At 25.0% G+C, this 23,033-nt stretch overlaps 1 protein-coding gene across 1 annotated transcript in view; it reads right to left on the bottom strand.

Moving 5' to 3' along the window:
* The window catches only part of LOC114121456 (voltage-dependent calcium channel type A subunit alpha-1), a 200,044-nt gene that overhangs the window by 109,550 nt on the left and 67,461 nt on the right, over window positions 1-23,033 (bottom strand). Inside the window, 1 exon segment of the mRNA XM_050201806.1 lies at window positions 2,867-3,059. Within this exon segment, the coding sequence (XP_050057763.1) occupies window positions 2,867-3,048 (182 nt within the window). The 5' untranslated portion in view covers window positions 3,049-3,059.

Here is a 23,033-nt window from a genome sequence, read left to right as displayed (position 1 = left end):
ATTATATTAAATAAGAATAATCAACATATGGCAGCATTTGTGTGCTAGCATTTGTACGTTGACAGCATTATATTTGTATATTATTATACATATGTGATTTATTTCACTCAACGTTTTTAACAACAATTGGTAACTTATTCATTCAGAATTGGTAGTTGATTAAGATCAATAGAAAATATCATATGAACCAAATTTTACAACAGCAAAAACTCCAAATAATATTAAAAAACATAATTGTTTATACAAAAATCTATTCTTCGTTTTTTCTCTTATAATGAAATTATAGTAATGATTGTATGATTAAATTCATAAAGTTAGATAATAAGTATATTTTTTGCTCAAGATATATCAACCCATTACAAAAAAATATTGATTGTGTCAATAAAACAAGAGTATGCACAATGATACATTAAAAGCGTAAAATATTTTATTTTTTTTTTCCTTTTTGATATATTATTTTATCATTTTTTGATCTATTTACGATATCTAGGTAAAAATAATATTTTTTTTTTTTTTTTTTGAAAAAATGTATGATATGTAATGTAAAAATTATTATAATATTACTTAGGTTGGGTAAATAATATAAATAGGCTTTTTTAATAAGTATCAAGTTATTTTGATCCACTAATTTCAAGACTCGTATCTCTATCTAGGTGTAGAATATTCGTTATATTGTATACTAATGTAGTATGAACGCGATCTATTGTCAAAACTTTCAACCACGAGTATAAATTATTACTACTAATGTTCATTTTAAGTAAAATAGCTCTCCGAGAGATGCCGCTTTCAATTACGCCAGAAACTTATTATTATCATTTATCGTAATTATTTAATGCACAACTAAAAATAAAAATTGTAAATTGTTTATTATGTTTTTTATTTATTTTAAAATATAAATCTTCGATAGCGGTTTTGTTTGATATATAAAATAAAATAGATGTAATAATTAGACCAGTAATTTTTTAAAAAGGCAGTTTTATATACACATTTAAATGTACTACATAAAATACAATTTTTCAAATGATCAAAATAACTCTATGTTTTTAACATATTATTGTCAACTACAAACCTTAAACTTAAATAATTTGAAAAAAACCAGTTCAAATTTTAATTTATTTGACAATTTTCAAATTTAGGTTTATCTTAGATAATGCTCTACGTGTACATAATTCGTTTCATGTAACATATGCTTTTAATTTTACATTGTTTAGCATTATTGAGTCATTTTGTTAATTTAAATACATAAGTACTTGTTTATTACACATTACAGATTTAGCAAAAATATTAGGTATCTAAAGATAAATAGTTATCTTCGTAGGTTTATCGGGTTTTTCCATACCCAATGTCAAGCATTCAATTCATTTAGATTTATTTTTTTTTGTCTTTTCTTTATTATTGACTGTGAAAATTTTTTTTTTTAAGATAATTATAATTTTACCTTGTTTATAAATTACCAAATTGTTAAAAAAAAAAAATTATATGGCATTTTTTTAAAGTCAGTTTTGTGGTAAAATGTATTTTTAAAGGGAATTTTTGTCATCAGAGCATATTTGTATGGTTTTAAATGCATTTAAATCTGCGCACTACTACTCATGTAATCATGTATTATACTCAATTATTGTTAAAAAATGTATTTAATTTAATAAATTATGAATTCATAAAAAAAATGATACACATAGGTACAATTATAGTTATGTAATAAAATGTTTATTTTAAAAATTAGTTATATATATAACTTGCAAAAAATTAAATTTAAAAATGTAAAATTATGAGTAATTTACTCATTAGGTACTCAACAAGTAAAATGATAAATATAATACGATAATATTATATTATACTACAATAGTATCCTACTCCTAATGTATATTATAATATAATAATATATTTTATGTTTTTCACTAGAAAAGAAAATTGTTAATAAAAAATTCGGTTTGAATTATAAAACATTGTACAAAAATACAATAATAGTATACTCAACTTTGATCTCTAATCACTTTAATTTTATCTTTTCATATTAGTCACATTTAATTATAAAACTTTTAACTTCCATAATATGAATACATAAAGTTAAATTAATGCGTATAATATAATATTATGTTCAAAGTATAACTCTTACAAGTTTCAAATATAATATAATCTCAAACCGGTATTAAATTATAATATTATGTTTATAAAAAATGATTAATGCAATGAGTAATACTTATATATTTTGCAATAAGAGTCAATTAATTCAGTATTTCACCATTAAAGTATAATTTTTTATGAAAATAATTTATTTTCATTTATTAAAGTAGTAAAATTTCTCACAAAAAAAAATATTTCTTTAACTGAATATTCATTAAAATATTAACTTTTATAATATATAATAGTTCAAACGTACGTATGATAGGTACATGTATAAATACTAAACGGTCTGAATGTTCAATAGTCACCCTCATAAAAAATATAAGACTTTTATGTTAACATTTATGAGTATGTAGATTGTAGGTAATATATTATATTATTATGGATTTCACACAATATATTTTTTAATTAGTTGGTATCTGGGTTTTCAATTAATAGTTGCGTGATTTGAAATTATAAATGTAAAATTATTGTCTATTATACATATTTCACTAGATATCCAAGCGATAAAATTATTTATAAACTTATATGGTAAATTTTAATTAATAGGATTTCGCTGAATAGTTAATAATAGGTATAGGTACGTAATTAAATGATAAATATTATTATTAACTTGCGTTGCAATTTGTGATCGTCTTGTAACATAATTAATACCTTCAATACGTAGATTTATTTTTGTCTTAATACCTAGAATATTTTACTTAATACTAAACAATTTTTATGATTATTTATAAACACTTACATTATGATGTCGCCTAGTTTTATTCTGGTCTGTATGAGAGCACATGTCTTATGATCCGAAGTAGTTACCGCTCTTCTCCGTCTTCTATACCGGGGACTCCCCGGGCCACCTGGATGAGGTACCGACGGGGAGCTCTCCCTACGCCGTATGCTCATATGCCTACCAACCACGCCGCCCAACATCACTCCGCTACCTGTAACACGTAATGGGTTATTTAATATTATAATTAGATATTTTCTAGGTATTCAAAAGGATGTTCCAGAATAACATTCAAAATAGGTAAGTAAAATAGTGTTGTAAATTTGATTATTAATTGGTATTGAATTCAGAGATATGGAGTTACACGTTTCAACGTTTGTATAATATAACATGACTCTTATATTACAATTAATAATTTGCTACCTATACATTAACTATATTATAATATCCATGAATAGTTACTAAAGGCTGCATGTATACCTATAATAGTAATACTTCAATTATTAAAAAAAAAAAAAATAATAATTAACTGCTACGTCAATTTTTGTTCGAAAAATTAGGTAGGTAAACGTTTTAATGTTGAATGTTGAATCCGATATGAAAAGATTATTTTTACTTATTTCAAACTTTTTAAACGAGTGCGTACTATTTTAAAAATCACTATGTTGTATTGTATGGATGGCAAGCACTGTGTAAGGATTCCAATAAATATAGAACTTAAAATGTAATTTATAAAAGTATACGTCTACTTAAAAAAGAAAAATGCAAGTTTCAAACTGACATGAATCTTATAACAAGATATTTTTCAAAGAATGCCTACCTAATATTTAGTATATGAATAGTATACAATATATATAGCCAATACTTATATAATTATACAAAATTCGTTTATAAGTTTTTTGGTAGTTAAAATTCAATAAATGAAAAAAAAAATAACCATTAAACTTAAAATAATAATATCCATTAAAGATATTGAATTTTAAAAACACTGAGAAAAAAATAATTTGAAATAAATTAAGAAATATGCAAATCAATGCATATTCTGAGCCTAAAACTTTGGATAATATAGGTACCTAAGAGAATTAAGTAAAACAGACTTAATTTGTTTTTAACTAAAACTTATTATAAGATCATTTATATTTGAGCTTTCATATATTTTTTTATGTTAAAAAGATGGCACTTTATATATTAAAAAAAAAATCTTAGTCCTATGTATTATTGTTTTTAAAACTTATTTTAAGTTTTAAAAAAGATTGTAATAAAATAAAAATAGCATTTTTAGTTCTTGCTTAAAATATATTTCGATACGAATTTTTTTATTATTTTTCATGTCCAAGAATAATATTATAAAGTGTCTACATAATAATATGTTACATTGTCATTTTATATTGAAAATTGTTCACAATGATCAATTTCTTTTTGAACTCTTCTAAGCATCAATATAACTATTTTGTTTGACATGTAATTTAAAATTAGTCATATATGATTATATTACAAATCATACCTAAAAAAAAAACATGGTGAGTACAAAATAAATTGGTACATTCAAAATATGTGTACAAATATATAAATAATTGATGGTATTATTTATGTCATAAATAATAATAATAATACATATTAAAATATACTTGTTTATTATATAGTTATATTACATTAGTTATTACTTATTAGTTTTGAGTCATACTTGACATAACTTTATTAATATGTAATTATAACTTATTAGTAATATATCCTAGTATCCTACTATTAACTACTAAAACACAATTATTTAGCAGTATAGGTATTACTATATTATACATAAATACATTGCAATAATCAATGTTGTTATTTAAAGACAGTAAGTACTAGCAGTAGGTAGTATAACGTTTTCTAGAATTTAAAACTAGTTTACCAGCCTACACAAATCTCAAGCAAACATAAACCTATCACTGTTTTTAGTTTTTTTTTTTTTTTTTTTGTAGAATACAATTAATTTGATAAAACAGTTAGACACAGGTAATTAAGAGAAAAACATACCAACTAAAACAAAAGATTTAAGTAAGAATACAAATGCTAACATAAACATAATTTAAAAATTGTATTAAAAAATGTATTAAAATAATATTGGGTACCTACTAGGGTATAATATCATGTGGCACTTAAAATTGCATTATAGCAGGTTACTAAAAACTGAATATTTTAGAAATTATTATGTACATGATGTAAAAACTTAATTTAATTATTTAAAAATAATACTACACGGCCGTTAAAATAAACTTTTAGTTTTTCAATAACTTTCTCAACTTTTAAGATGGTACGAATTTTCTAAAAAGCAATCATATTAAAAGATTCATAATATATAAACGAATTACGAAGTTGTAAAGTGTTGTAATTTATTTTTCAAATATTAATAACATTAATCAATTTAAATTGAATCTATCCAACTGCATAAAATTTATTATATATTAATCTACCTTGGGTTTTTGTATCATTGATATAAATATATAAACCATATCAATTAGTTCCAGTTGTTGAATATTTAAAGTATTAATTCCGAAATTATATTGGCATTCATAGTACTTATACGATGCTATGTGTGTAGCCTTAATATTTAGTAGATACAAAGTGATTAATAAACACTTAATAGTTCTGAAAATTACTATTCATTAATGAAATGTTTTGAATACAATTATAAATGTAAACAACTGTTAGTTCTGAGTTTATAGTACTAATATTTTCTAAAGATTTTATTGCAGCAAACAATATTCATTAACCACAATGTTGACTCCGAAAATTTAAACTTTTTATTTCATTTTAACTCCTTTAAATTGTTTTCATTATTATAAGTTTAGTTCAATAAACGTAGAACTTTTCTAGATATTTTATACGATAACATTTATATTTCTAAAACTATTTCTATATCTTTTGTTAGTTTTTTTTAAATAACGCATTTAAGTCTACACTTACGATCGATAAAAAACGAATTGTTTTATTATAATAGTTTAAGGTTAATAGCCAATAGATAAGTGCATACAGCTTAATTTTACGCGGTAAATACTGATTAATGAACATAATAATATAAAATGTTTATATTTTTTGCTCCAGATTATTTTAAAAAGTTTTAAAAATGTTTACTTATGACTCTTCTAAATGTTCCCCTACCACCCAAAATATTAACTAGACAAGACGTACCAAAACCAACCTGAAAGTTAAATGTTGAAACTCTTTTATTACTTTAAAAAGTGATGACAGGCACAAATAAATCACAAGTATAAAAATAAAACCCACATCACTGAAAACCTGCAATACAATCATTGCTCCACTCAGAATCAAAAAACTGTAAAAGTATATAGACAACTAATTATTACAAATTTATCATCTTATATAAATAATATAAAACATCTAATTAGAACTGTAGTATTTCTTCAATTGTATTATATTTATATATTAAAATTTAAAATAATCTTAAAAAGTTATCAAGTCTATTAATGAGTTATAATTTTAAAATGAAATAAAAAAAGCTCTACAGTTAAATAAAAAAATTTTAATTTTTTAATGTTATTTATTTCGTATTTAATTTGAAAATAAACATAGTTAAATTGTATAAATGTATATTATTGATTTTAAAAATTAAAATAATAAACAAATATCATCCCCTTAAAGACATAATTTTAAGTCAAAATATAATACATAGGTACTATATACCTACAATCCAGGGGCGTAACAGAGGGTGTGTATAATATATATAATTAGTATACATTTTACTGAAATAGCAATTTCGTATGACACACTATTCAAGACGTCAAAATAATGAAATCCTAGCTACGCCCCTAAGTATGATTATATATACTATAGAATACTGAATAATTTAATACATTAAAAATTAAGGTGGTAAATTATATTTCCAAAACTAATAAAAAATGTGACTTATTATTCACTTGACAACTTATTGTTGTTACCCTTTCTTCACCTTTTAAATTATATTGTATTAAAATTTATACTGCATTATGTTAGTTTATTATCTATGTGTGTAGTAATGTTGTATTGTTATAAATAATTTAATGTATACTCATACAGAACTATTTGACTATTTGTATCCAAATGGTTAATCCCGCTTACTTATACTAATAATTAAATTAAAAAATAAATACTTAAAAGATAAATATTAATTTTAATGGGTATTGTGAGTACACAATTTAATCATAATACATACAATTTAGATACTGAAGTGTATAAGTTTATAAAATAAACCACAATTATTTATAAATATTTAATATTAGGTATCATACATTTATTTGTGGATGTACCTATGAACTAATTTCAAAAGTTACTTAAATTTGATGAATATATTTTCATAAATTTACGAATACCTTGTCGAAAATCGTCTAGAATATGAACCGAACTACATATCTTCTCAAGGATTAATAGAATTTGAAGTGTAAACATGATGTATCTATATTTTATCAAATAAATTAATGCGTGATCACATTGTAAACCTTAATCCATATCTGACAACAATGTAATTTTAAAACGCCTACGATATATTTGACTTAAGTAAGTTATTTTTAAAAATTAAAAATAATATTATAAAAATATTTTGATGTTAGATTTACATAAACTAACCTGATAATATATTTCTTACCTATTTAATATTAATTTAATAGTAAAATGGTTTAGTCATTAGAATTTAATTAGACAGACATTGGACATTTTTATTTATGTTTTTCTTTTAAATGTTGGTAATTCTGTTATCTTTAAGAGAATAACAATTATAGAATTAATAATTAATAGTATAACATACCGGTCGTATAATGTGTTGCTACTAGACTTTGTGGTCCACATTTTAACCGAATAAGTGACAAGGAAATACTAGAGGGCCAGTAAATTAAATTCCGACGCACCTGAAGTGTCGTAAATGAAACCACAAAATCCTATTAGATAGAACAATACTTGACTTATAATATAATAACGCCTGGACAAGTTCTAATGAAAAGTCAACAATTATTTTTATTATAATAAAATATTAGGTATATTTTAATTGTGTTTATAAAATGTTCAGGAGGTAAATAAATTGGCTAATATAGGGATATTGAGAAAAACATATTTAAAATATACTTACATGAAATAAAAAATAAAATCATTGGATATCAACAATAAATTCAATTTTAATGTAAATCAATGATTCAATTTTTTTTATTGCTTGTACGTCTTTATATTTAAAGTTTGAAATTATTAATTCACCAAATTGTGAAACATTAGATTTTTAAAAGATAAAAATTTTATTTTAATATCAATTGAGTTGTAATATTTAAGTCTAATACCATAATTTTTCCTATCAAGAAACCACAGATTCATTGAGAGAGTTTAAATGGGAAAACTTTCCAGCATATTATGCTTTTATTTTTAAACTTATTTCACCTAACATTTCCATTTAACTCTTACGTATCCAGTAAATTTCTATAATATAATTTACATAAAAAAGGTATAGTGACACGATTAAGGTTAAGAATTTATAAGACACTTAGAGGTAAGTAAGTTGTAAAATTGCTCACAATATTAGATCTTATACTTAGAGTTTTGTCGTAACATCACTCACTATTACTAATATTGATTTGCAATATCTTATTATATCCTATTATATCTTATTAGCAATTTTTTTTTAAATATTTAATGAAATAAACATGAATACTACTGAATAAACAAAATATTAATACTTGTATTTCAAGTATAGAATCGCCACACAACTATGATTTCAGGTCTTAAATTGTAGCCAACCTTTAGCCATATTATACTCCCAATAACTATATGTGAGTCATAATTTGCTATAGAATAAAATTTTCAAGTAAATGTTCAATCCTATATTCTCTTTGAAAATGTGGTTGTAAGTTTTGTTACTTATGCTACTTATTAATTAAGTATTTATAATTCTTTATTTTAACAGACTCTATTTAGTTAATTTAGAAAAATATTTTTTTCTCTTAACCAACTTCTATCTTTTAATATTATAATTCTAATTAAATCTATTCTATATACATATATATAGATTTTCATAATTACATCATAACTATATGGACACTCGAGCATGTGTTTTACATTTATAATCTATCTTCATTCTGATGCATAGTGGTGTAAATGAAATGGTTTGTGTTGATAATTAATCATTAAAAACCAATATTTTACCCGCTTTTCACTATTAATATTATAATCACATTGAAAGCATTGCTGTTGTAGCATCGCGTCGGAGAAAGGGTAGTGTTAAGAAGTGTGACGCGGCCACACATGACGTGGCACATGATGATACAATATGCTCTATAATATCCGTGACTACACTTAAAATGCACGATAGTAGATTAGTGTTACGGTCTTATTCGGACGGTTCATAAAAACGAAAACCACTGAACTCCCAAAACAAAATCGAAGACAAATTCCAATGTACCATACCATGGTCATGTGCCTATTATATGGGATTTATCTGCACACGGTCAGCTACAAGCGTAAGACGTAGTAATACAACAATAAGTATTCTACCTTTACAATATGTATGAGTGTGTAACCACGGTATTAGTTACGCTAAATGTCTAAAAAAAAAAATACTTTTTCGCCCTTAACCATATATCACACGAAGGTCCGTATAATAGCTGCAGATCGTTAGACTGAAACCATTATTGCCGTTGGAACGCACGCGACAATGTGAAAGTACGTCTGCGGTAAGGGTTATAATGCGTGAGATGGGGTCGTAGAACTCGAGTCTTATTCCTTCGCGCATAAAGACGTGGTATATTATATCGCACACACTCCGTACCCACTGCTGTTGTCCATCCGCTATTGAAGAAAATCACCCACCGCTGTATAACATAGCGTTTGATGTCTGAACAAAGAACCTTCATGCACATTCGGAGTGGACGACGGATGTGAAAGATCCAAAACCAAAGCTTCTCAACTCAACTCAAACCACGAAACAATTTTTCAAATGTTTACCCACCATGAACCATTATACTTAAGTCCACCCCTAAAATTTCACTCACTGAATTTGATTAGTATTCTTTAATTTTAATTTTATATTATTATTTTCTAATAATATAAAATAATTTGTCAAACGTAAACAATAAATAACATTGGTAAATAAGATGTATTGCAATAAATAAAAATACGTAAGAAGGAGGTCTCTATTTAGGATACAAAATATTTGATTTATATTATTTTTAGGTGCATTTTTTTAAATTTAAATAAAAATAATTTTAAAATGAAAAATTGCTTAGGCGTTTTGAATCAACTACAAAATATGATATCCACTGGCATAAATATAATACGTGGTGAGTAAATTAAACGATTTACTTGTGATGAATATTGAAGTAGTTTTATGAGGAACATAAGGTATAGATACCTAATACCTATATTATAATAATATTATACCAACAGATATATTATTTGGAGAAATCTATTAATATTTTAAATCAATTTTTTTGTTTGATGTATAGGTTAGGTAGTTTTATGTATCTTGTGTTATGTTCTATGTGCGATGTAATGTATGGATTTAAATGACTAAAGAACTATCATTAAAACGGTGTGTTTTAGAAAAAAATCGTGAACATACTTTATGAATCAACAAAAAATAAGCTCGAACACAATATTGGTAACAACATTGCTTATTATGCTGCCATGAATATCGTGAAACAAATTAAATGATTTTTCCGACATTTTTATTTTATTATTTTATTCCGGTTACGTCATCAATTTCTTTACACAATTGTAAGACTTAATTGTTAATGTTATTTATAGCTTTTAAAAAAAAAAACATGAATAGGCAGTTGCGTTAGATCGTGACTATTTGTGTATAAAAATAGTTATTTAATCTATTTGATTAAGTGGATCGGTAAATATTTTTTAAAAAGTGTTGTGTGTATGAGTAGATTGTTTCTTAAATAAAAAATCCATCCCTATTCCCAGTTTGAACAAAGTTATAAGTATATAACTTAATTAAAATAATGTAGAGGTTAAAATTAATTGCAAACAACTTATATGAAATATAAATCAATTTTCCATCAGAAACTTTCTTAAAGTCCATATTATATTATTGGTAGGAAAGGGTTACAAAAATGTTACAAAGCTGGTAAGAACGAAAGCTAAGTAATTCAATGAAATGTTAATTTGCATTCCTTTTTAAGCTTTGATATAAAAAAAAGAAAAAGAAAAATAGAAAACACAAGAAAAAAAATTATTTCACTTTAGTTTTAAATAAAAAAAAAAAACTTTTTTTTTATTCATAAACTATTTTATGCGCCAAATACGAATATATCCTTGAATATTATTTATTTAAGTAGTTACAAATCGTTATAAATAATAAGCCATCGATTAAGTGTGAAAAATTGAATATACATATTATATATGTACTAAAAAATTTCCATATCTCTGTAAACGTACAATTTCTTGAAAAAATTCGATAGAAATGAATGGTATCAAGTTAACTTATAAGTATTACTGTTTGCCAACTGCTGATTCAGATGCTTAACTAAAATGATTAAAATTTAACTGATTTCATCGTACTAGTAGGTAATATGTATTAATTATTTTCATTGAAAAAAAAATGTTTATATATGTATTAAAATGTATAATATTATATAGTAAGTTATGCTATTAGAATGGTTAATTATTGTGAAAATTCGAAATAATATATTTTTATTCTGTTTAGTTATATAAAATGATCAAATAAACGATCATCATAATTTATAACCATATACTATTATTATAAATATTCATATAATAATTATGTGTTTTATACGTAGGTAATGCAATATTCATAAATAATACATCTATGATAAACTTCGCGTATTCTTCCATGCGTCATTTAAAATATATATATCTCAATTGTTATTAATTCCAATATAAGTTTGACAAACCTCAGACATCAAAAATCCCTTTAAACAACTATATTTTGTTATTATTGTTATTAAAATCGGTATTTGTCGAATAACATATCGGACAATCTTTGTAGACTTATAATATTATAAATATTATTATTATTATTATATATATATATAATGGTACAAGAAAAAAAATGTTATAATTTATATCTATGGACGTTAATAATAATATAATGCACTAATGGGCGACGACGATGATATATTTCGTAACGGTAATGGACGTATACTGTTACGAAAGTGTGACAAACCGTGACGTTAATATTTGAGACGGGCATAATATTTTACGTAGGTTTTTTAATTTGATAATTGAATAGTATACGCGGGAAAAAAACGGGGGAGGCGGTGAGATTTTCGGATGAGAAATCTGCGAGTCCATTTGATAGCGACGAAACCATACGCGTAGGTAGGTACATAATATTATTTTACCTCGCCAATCCCTCAGTAATACAAAAAACAAACATAATTACTCGTTGTTCTAACCGATGTCGCCATAATTTGCGGCACTCGACGAAATAACCGTCAGCGCTCGCACCGTGTAATTAATCGTCAAAATATGTTGTTCCAGCCAAATGTTTGTCCATTTTTCGTGAAAGTACTTACGGAGAGTATTAGACGTACGCTAAAAGAAATAATAAATGTGCTTTAATGAACAGTACTATATTGTGAAGACAGTCTACTCGATTTTTAAAATGTCCAAGACGTTAGACGGCCGCGTACACATGCACTGCAGCAGTGCAGTGCATACATTTATCGGCGCGATTCGTTTCGTACCGAAATTCGTACTTGATAACACAATTACCAGTTACCGCGATACCAAAAAAGTTTTCCATTATAGAATAATAATTATTATGAAATGCCGACATATTATTATGACAACATTTCAGTATCGCGAATCGAATTTTCGTTAGTGGTGGTAAAATATGACATTATTTTAAAACTATCTCAAGTACGATACGTACTGCCTAAGAGTAATGTTAAATTAGTTGTACGTGTGCGTTTTATAGCTATAAACTCAATTTTTTTTTTTACAAGTGTTATATTACTAATTAAATATTTTTCATTGTTATAATTATTTTTTTTTTTTTGTATATATAAAAATTATTATTTGAATTATCGTGTATGAATTTAACGTTGTGGCCGTATTATCGCGAAGCAGATATTAAATTCATATTATTGACGATTTTGTTTGTTCGGGAAAATTATATGTGTTAACTGAACGGACTGATCAACTACTATGGTGGAAATGACTACGTTGACTTCACTTCGTAAGTATTGTGTTTTAAAATATTATATTAGGTAATAGTATTTATGTTGTTGTATTAAGTCCTATATATGGTGCACGGTGCACGCTGTATTAACTTAAACTCTGAAAACTATGTGAGAAAATCGGTGTTGAACTTTACAGTTTATTTATTCGTTTATAGTTACACTGTGCGAATTTACATATTATTTTTCGCGAATTTCGAGCCAAATGAATTCACGCGCGCCCCGTCACATCGCGCCAATGGGCGTGCGAAAGGTGGCGTATCGTCAAGCCCCCTACCACCACTCACTGTGGAACTGTGGTGTAGTTTAAAAATAATAAAACACGCGTTTCCGTGAAAACTGTCGAGGGTTATTTTATCGAATTGTGTGTTAAAATACATACCATTGTCGTCGTCGCACGGTCATCGCAATTTCCAGAAAGTTGAAATTCGTCAATCAATTGATACGGTTTTTCATACAATATAGGACAAATAAAATATTACATAATATTAAATTGACGATTTAACACTCAAAACAATAGTTTGTATGTTTGGTGTTAGTTACACAAATCGTATGAAAGAGATGGTGGTAGTGCCTACATAATATATAACCAAAATATAATTTGTTCATTACCAATGTTATCATATTTTATGAAATTTATCGAAGTCAATGTATGTAGGTAGTATTCAAATTAAAATATATGTCATAATTATTATACAATTTGTGAGTAAATTGGCTCAATGAAGGACATTGAAAACTATTCACGAAAAATATATTATATTTTACGATGAACGATAAGAAGAAAAATGCATTTTAAAAACGTAATTCGAAATGATGAGAAGTAGTAAAAGGAACCGTCCGTTACTATTTTAATATCTGAAAAGATTAAATGTTTTTATTTTCTTCGGTTCAATAAAGAAATTTATTGTTTTCAGATATTTAATTAGAAATCATCTAGCTAGTATATAAATAATTACATTCGCGAGAGTATATTATAGTTATCAAGTTCACTGTGAATAATTTTTAATAAAATTTGTAATTTTTTTAAAATGGATGTCACTTTAAAAGCAGATTGTTTTAAAGATTATTTTAATAATCAGTTTTTGAAATTATATTTGTGTTTCAAATGGTTGTTTCTACACACATAAGTTCATAGAACGATAAAAATATGTAAAATATTGTATTACACTGTGCCATGTTATCATATTGATTTATCAACAATTTTCTGAATAGTACATGTTTAATTATATAATTAATTTTATAGAGTTAAAAATCCTCATAAAACAATATAATAATATACAATTTTGTTTGATAATTTTCTTATTTTATTTTTAAAATTAAATAACAGCATAGTAATTGGACCCAAACTAAATTAATTTGACAATCGGTTATTCCATATATTTTTCATTATTTTTATTTATTTATTAATAAATTGGACTCAAAATCACGTTACGTATTGTATATTTAGCACGATGGTTCCGTGAAATAATTATGAATTCTAGTAACACATGCATTATGGATTTTAATTTCCGATCGTTTGTTTTATTGTACACACAAGTGTAAGAAGAATTTTGAAGTCTTGGAAATTGCCTATCGTATCTGATTACAATGCGAACATATTATTTTATGTATTTTTAAGTTTAGTTTGTAAACGGTCTCTGATGAATCGTGTTTGTTCTACAAAAATACTATTTTTTACGTGTGTATTACGTTATATAATGCGATAAAACGATTTTCCTGAAAACGAAACGTTCTAATAAAATAAATTCCAAACAATTAAATATTATGCATGTAATATGGTCTGGATACACGCACGCAACAATTGCAGGAAGAAGACAAACGTATAATATTATAGGCGAACATTCAACGTGCGGTATATTATGTGCATTATTTGCAGAGGCACTCTTGCACGTGATATATGGCAATAATAGGTAAATATTGTTTTTCTGCCTGTTCCCACCGAGCAATAATTAAACGTTGAACCTTTTTTTTTTTTTTTTTGGTTATTTGTGACCGGGGGCGTACATATTGTATACCTGCCACCTAGCCTAACCACAAACCTAATATCTACCAGTGTATACCAAATATACATCAGTGGTTTTCAATCCGGTGGGGGTGGGTCTTTAGATATTATATGGGGGAGTATGGGGATGATGAAACAACGAGAATTTTGTTGTTATGATAATTATTATGCCATTTACAATCAGTAAAATTGAAAACATAAAATTAATTTTCGGACAATCACCCATCAATAACAATTATTTTATAATGATTGACCTATTTGCAGGTAATCTAATATTATTATATATATATGATCATTATAAAAGTATCTTGTAAGTTAATAAGTTTCACGTGGAGGCGTGTTTTAAATTTTGAATTTGTACGATTATAGCAGTTCTCAAAGTATAATTTATCCATTAAATCGATGGTAATAACTATTAATTGTATCGAATAGTTCGTATCGTTAAGTTCGTACCAATATTTTGCATTCATACCAAGAGGAGAAGTCACTTTTCGATCAATGAAAGACTCCCTTATTCCCACATAAAACGTATCTATCTTAAATGAAAACTGATCACCTACTATAGGTTATTATTAATTATCGTATGTATATTTAATTTATAATATAAGTATACACATTATTTTTGTTTACAATATCTGTTAACGCACGTTTAATTTACTGCGGTGAATGAGAATCGATAGTATCACAACATGCATCATCGTGTGATTTATTATTTATGTAGGTATTATTTGTGTTCCATTTAACTGTAGAATTTTAAACAATTTTTGGTGTCGTCGTATAAATTACTCGAAAAATATATTTTTCATTACGATAAAAAAAAATTATACAGTGCACGAGGTAAAATGTGCACTACGTGTTTACCGATTTAATTGTAGATTCAACCTATACCTAGTATATACTATTGATAATAGAATTTTAAATATATTTCAAAAAATGTAATACAAGAAACTATGAAAATCTTAAAATATTTATAGAATATGTATATAATGATCAAGGTTAGAATTAATAGCGTTAAAATATAGCGTAAATAAGCGTAAAAGTCAAATTGTTTAATCGTCCTAATGTTATATTTAAAAAAATGTAAAGATGTTAAGAAAAAAAGGGTGTAGGTCTATGACGATGTTCATAAAAACACGTAATTTGAACGAGTTTGTTTCACACAATCAGAAATTAATGTACAATACATAATATACATATTATACGTATTATAATATTTCACAAGCGTTTTAAATATCAGACTTCTCGAAAACTGAACTATACGACCCACTTGTAAAAATTAATCACACACAACCACATAATATATTGTTATATAGCTTTTCGGGATAACTCTTGTCGAATACTTGAAAGAATACATTGTCGATATCTACTATTATATACCTATGCATACAAAAAGTGACAACTAGAAGTGACAAATGGATTTAGTTAACTATGAAATTAATTTATTCTATAAATGTTTTTCAAATTATTATTATGTATATGAAATAAAAATTAATTATTTTAATTGAAAGTAAACTAAAAAATATTGATTAGAATAAAATTTAGTTACATAGATAGTTTGTTACACTGGTCATTATTTATTTCTACTTTTCAATATAAAATGTAGGTATAATGATAACATAATAGATACACAAAAGTTGCAATTTGAATTAAAATGAAACAATTAAATTGAAGTGTCACAATGTGTAACTTTTTGTTTTTATTTTTTATTTACTTTTTGTGGCTTTTATTAAACTTTAAATGTCTCAACATGTTTATCCTCGAATTCATTTCCGACCGACTATTATAATGTACATAATATATTATGTATATATTATACACGTCACTATATCAGCCTAAACTTTATACCCACACTACTAAACATGAATAATTAATATAAATTATTAATTCAGATTTTGAAATATTTACATAAATTAAGGCACTTTACAAATTATTTTTTTTAAGGTCAAACTCTCATTTTCTCGAAATAAGTGTTTTAGTGTTTTGGAATATTTTGTTTTACATAAAATCTATTTTGCACTTTTGAGTCATTATAATATCCTTAATAGTTAAAAGTTTTTTTTTTTTAATTACTGCATACTTTGATTTGATTCCACACTTTAAAGAAATCAAAACAGACAATTTTTTTGAGAGTATTTGAAAAATCAAATTACAAACGCGTTGTTTATTTGTTATAAGTTATATCCTTAAAAGTATTTATTTTATTTCAAAAATATAAACGGTAAAGCCCTTTATAAAAATGTTTGCATGTTTTACTTATAACTAACAAATCATAAATAATTTAGACATTTATTACATTAATTAATAATTAAATGAGAAAAAAATGGTTCATATTAGCAATAGTCATAAACGTCTGGTTAGTTCGTTTTTAAAAATAATTTGAAGAGTACATAAAAGAATAGAAGGGGACTTGAAAACAGTATTATACTGGAAAACTTTTTAAATTAATGAGTGAAAGTAATGTAGGTCATTCCGTTTTACCAGATAACAAATTGTTGAAAAAGTTAACACTTATACACGTTCATGTTTAGCCAATGTAGCAATCATAAGAACCTCAGCGATAAGAGCAGCATATATGTGGAGTAAATAAGGATGATTAGCATGAATCTAATAAATCTTAAAAATTAATGTGAAACAAGTTCTAACTGAATACAGTTTATCGTTATGTAAGGATTTCATATGACTACTATAATTAAGGGTAGGAGTGTAGGACTAATTAATGTACAATTTACCACCTCGATAGTAGATTTCTACAATTTGATGTCAATCCCTTACAGAAACCAAACACCTTTATAGCCTATAATTTCAATATGATACCTACAATCAAGAGTATAATTTAATTTACAACTCATAGCAAATAAACACCTGCAGCACACAATATCAGAACCACCCAAATTGTAATTATAGTTCTCAGATGATTATAACTTTAGAGAAGTACATTTTCATTTACCATACATCTTATACTTATCAAGATTTAGTGATAGACCTGTTGAACAAAAACATGTAGTAAAGCTATTTAGATTATACTTCAATTGGCAGTAGTTAGAAAAACAATATTAATTTCATAAAGTCAGCAAAACATAGGTAGTTGGCAGTGTTTTAGAACAACTTTAATATTTTTAACAACGAGAACAAAAGTTAGATAAATGCCCATATAATAAAGATTTTAGACTTTATTCTTCTCATTTTAACCTATATGTATCTGTTGTTAAGAAAATATTTGAATCTCATTATATGAGAAACATATTGAAATCTAAAAATTCAACCATTCTCATTAAGACATAATTTGATTTACATATTATTTTATGATATGAAAATACAAAATAATATATTTTAGATTGTATATTATATAGCCAAATCGTAAAAAACTACATTAGGTTTGGCCGGTATTATATAGTTCATAAACATTAAAATAAACGAAATTACTTATAGCCAAATAAAATTGCCTTTGTTTGCTGACCGGAACAAGTACGGTAAGATATCTGCATACTATCATCATATTATGGTCTTTTTTTATTAGATTATTATATAATATGTATGATATTATCTATTTCATAACATAACAATTATTATTTAAAAAAAACATATGCTCAGTATTATAATACTGTATAAATGTATAATAACCGTCACATCAATACAATTCATTTAAATATAAAATCAATATTATCTTGGCCACAATATTTATAATAATATTTACAATGGTGTTTTGGAACAATGATTTTGTCGGAGGGGTCCCTTTGTGAAAATTTTGCATACATATTCCCATGGCAAATTTCTCATCACGACGTAACTACGCGCAAAACATGTTTATATTATAATAATATTACAACGGACTTCGGAGATGAGTTGTCAGTGATTTTACGCTCGGCGTTTACTTGAATTATTCCCAATATCTTACAAGCTGCATAATAATATATTCGAATGTAGCCGGAAAACTGTTTTTGCGGTTTTTGCGCAGGCATCAATAACATATGAATGTATTTCTACAACAACGTCGAAAAAATGCAACTGATCCCGGTGGTTTTCATGTTGGCGAGGTATAACGTCCATGCCGTTTTCAAACCGGCTACCTAGTTACTCAATTGTGCCTGAAAACATAGGCAATGATCCGAATCTAAGTCTTGGAAATCCGGTGTACAATTATTAATATTAGTATTGAAAGCGTATTAAAAAAAATTCTTCTGTTTGTCGGTGTTTGATAAACGCAAATAGAGTTAAAAAAAATTAAATTAGAATAGGTAGGTATCTCATGACTCATGAGTCATGGATTCATTTATTTGATATTTAATAGATTTCAAATTAGAAATGTAACTGATTTCATAAATATCTAAATTAAACAGATGTGGGTAAAATCTTAAAACTATATTTTTCTTGACTCTTATTTGATATTGTTAATAATTTGTTTCTTTACAAAGTTGAAAAAAACCAGCACATTAACAGCATAAATTCTATACTGTAGACTGATTTACACGTTCTACCTAATATGCTAACTATACGTAGGTAAATCTGTTGTTCAAAAGTCACGCATCTATGAAAGTCTTACACCGACACAAAATCTGGCTTCGCAAACATTGTTTTCATAATTTATAAATTGTATTTATCTATTGCTTGATACAATAAAAGCTTATTTTAAAAAAGAATATTACTAGGAAATTTAGAAAAATGTAAATATATATATAAATAATTTGGGTGATTATTTTATTGAACAATGCTCATTCTTAACTTTTTTGAACATATTTTTCTAATATAACTTCCAGTCAAAATAAAACAGTATTAAAAAAAAAAAAAAAGTATTTATTATTTTTTTTTTATTTATCTGTTTTTACCTTTTTGAAAGATAATATACATTTTCAATTTCATACTCTGTACCAGAATATTTTTCGGAGTATTTTTATACGTCATATAAATTGAAATTTGGATAAGAAGTTTATGAGTTATACATATTTAAAACATTGGTGAGTGGAGCGAATATTAGCATTTTGTAGAGTTTCCTGTACCACTCCATTCATTCACAAAAAAACTATAAATATTTATTAATTTTAAATTAATCGTCCGAATTTCGATTATCATGTATCGAAATACTCAGAAAAATATTTTTTTTTTCAAAATAAAAAATAAAAAATGTATGTTTTTATTCAAAGTAGTAACATTTTAACAATTATAACGATAAAAAATATTTAAAAATATAATTTTTTTTCAAAACAGTGTTATTTTATTTTATCGTAAGTTATGTAAAACAAACATTTTCAAAAATCTTAATAAATTTTGAAATTATGAGTTTTATGGTCAAAAGAATTTGTTTACTATCACTCAGTACATAAATTAAGGTTTTTACTTTTCAGTTTTGGAATTTCAATGACTATCCAAATTCGTTTTATATTCCTAGTATTTATAAATATTTATATTTTTCGATCACTTATGTATAAAATGAACATAATTTTTATAATTAAGTTTTTTTACTTTTTTTTTTTTTCGAAAATCTAGTATACTAATATTAAATCGCACATAATGTAAATTAGAGTTATATCCATTATTGATTAATTTAGAAATGGCTTATTACACAGCCTAATAAATGGTCTATAGATCATACGTGGCTAATTTTGAGATAGGTTCGTAGTATAATAAAAAATTAATATAATGAAATACATGTATTGAATAAAGTTTAAGTAGGCAATGGGTGTTTTAATTTGATCGTATTGTATCAGAGACATTTGCTATTTTGACTTAAGTAACATAATATAAAATATTATTGACAGTCAACTAATCTCAAATTTGTTCAAACTGACATTAGCCCTTCTCGAATCAAGCCACAAATACATTTTATAAAATACTACATAGTGTTAGAAAGAAGTTATTCTAACTTTTGTAAGTTACAAGTCACTATAATGAAATTACTTTTTAACTAATGCAACACTAATTTATTTGCATTTTAGTGTAAGTTATTTATACATACATAATTTAAGTTACTTTTTTGTATTTGAGTTACTGAATATTACTATTTTCTTATTATTTTTTTTTTTTTAGAGCCAATTGATAGTATCACATAAGCACAATTTTTTGAGAGTTACAAAATTTAATGATATAATTGCTATTTGTCAATAATGTTTTATTTTTAATAAATACTTAATGACTAATTTTAAATAAATAATAAATTTTTATTCAAAATAAAGGAAATGTGTTAAACAATTCTCGTCCTCTTTGATTCTTAAATATTTTATATGATTTCATATCTATATAAAAAAAGAGCAATTACAATTTCCTTCACACTAAAATTATAACAGCATGATTTATTTAGAAGTAGGTGTATATTATATTATTTCAAAACAATAATAAAAAATAATATAATATACATTATGTAACAGTAAACATTCATTATTTAAATATTTCATCCTTTATTTTTTTGTACCTCAATTTTTATTTGTGAAACATGTTTTCTTTTTCCTACGTGAATACTGTATAAAAAAATAAAAATAAAATTATATTTAAATAATGAATATAAAATACAGAAAAAATAATATGCTCATTATATAAGTAATGTATTTTTTGAAATATTAAAATTTTATTTTGTAAAAATAAACATTCTGATACCATATATTTGACCCAAATATATTATAATGTAATACATTAATTTTTATCATTGTATTTGTTACTCGAACAGTCGGCCTATAACTTATAACTCCTTACATACCTACATAGTTAAATAATTTGTTGACAAAAAATTTGAATTTTTGATTACGAACTACTTTTATTATTAACTATATCTTATACACAATTTATAATGGAAAAAAATATGTATTTTTTTTTATTTACTTAGAAGTACAGACATAACTAAAAACTACATATACACATTGCAGGCTATCGACATAAAAGTGTAGTAATGAAATGAAAAGTGAAATAAAAATCGTAATTACTTTCTTTTTATCGTGATATGAGTTTTAACGTTCTAGTATTTCTTCTATCGATATTCAAATGGAGGCTCAATGTCTGCAGATCCATTTTTTTCGGAAATGGAATTTGTTTCTCTTGAAATTCCTCTCCGGCTCTTCCCTTCCTTAAAGCCCCTTTATATTTTTTTCAAAATGAACAAAATTAATGTAATTAACAACTACCGTGTAATTTAAATTGGTTTGCTATATCTGTTAATCCGTTTAAAGGTAGTAATTACAAAATTTTACTGAACATCAACGGTGCTTTTTTAAATATCTCGATTCAATATTTTGAATTCATTTTTCAAAAAAGTAATAAATATTTTAATCGGAAAAATAAACGTTCTAAGTTGCTTGATGAGATGAGTTATTACCCATGTTAAAATTCGACGCGATGCTAACACTTTGTACTATTTATTAATTAACTTATATTTAATATATTATAAATTTAAAAAATCATTTTATACGTTTCATTATTGATGATATACTTAGAAAGGATTAAATGTATATATTTATAATTCGGATAGTGATACAATAAAATCATTAAATTAATATTACTGTAGTATGTAACAATTGCATATACTTAATTTTTAGATTATATTACTTATATAGGTATTCCAGAAATATTTCACGCCGTTTCCTGTATTAGTTTTTTTAAAACAGATATACTTAATAATATGTATAAATTAATCCACATACTGTATGTGACATATATACAGCATACGTAATATGTGCATAATATTAGTGTACTAATACATATAATACACTAATGCACTATAAATTATAATACCGTGTCACGATACCCAGACGATATTGATGGTTTTTCTGACGGAAATCAGAAAATATCATAAAACTCGTTGTAGCCGATATAGCCACCCATCTATACCATATTTTTAATTTTGTTGTCATTTGCCAATTGTTTTAATTCATTTAAGGAGTAATGTTGTTTATTTAAGTGCACGATGAATGTATATGGACAATTTTGATTCGATTAGGTTCTTATAAACTCATTTTTTGGTGGTTAGCTCTGATGAGCTTTATTTATTTATTGTACGTATTTTATTATAAAATTACATGATTATTTCAATTAATTATAA

Source organism: Aphis gossypii, chromosome 2, assembly GCF_020184175.1.
Source record: "Aphis gossypii isolate Hap1 chromosome 2, ASM2018417v2, whole genome shotgun sequence".
In the NCBI taxonomy this organism is placed as follows: Eukaryota; Metazoa; Arthropoda; class Insecta; order Hemiptera; family Aphididae; genus Aphis; species Aphis gossypii.
The sequence above is the reverse complement of the archived record's forward strand: the minus strand, read 5'-3'. Positions and strand labels throughout refer to the sequence as shown.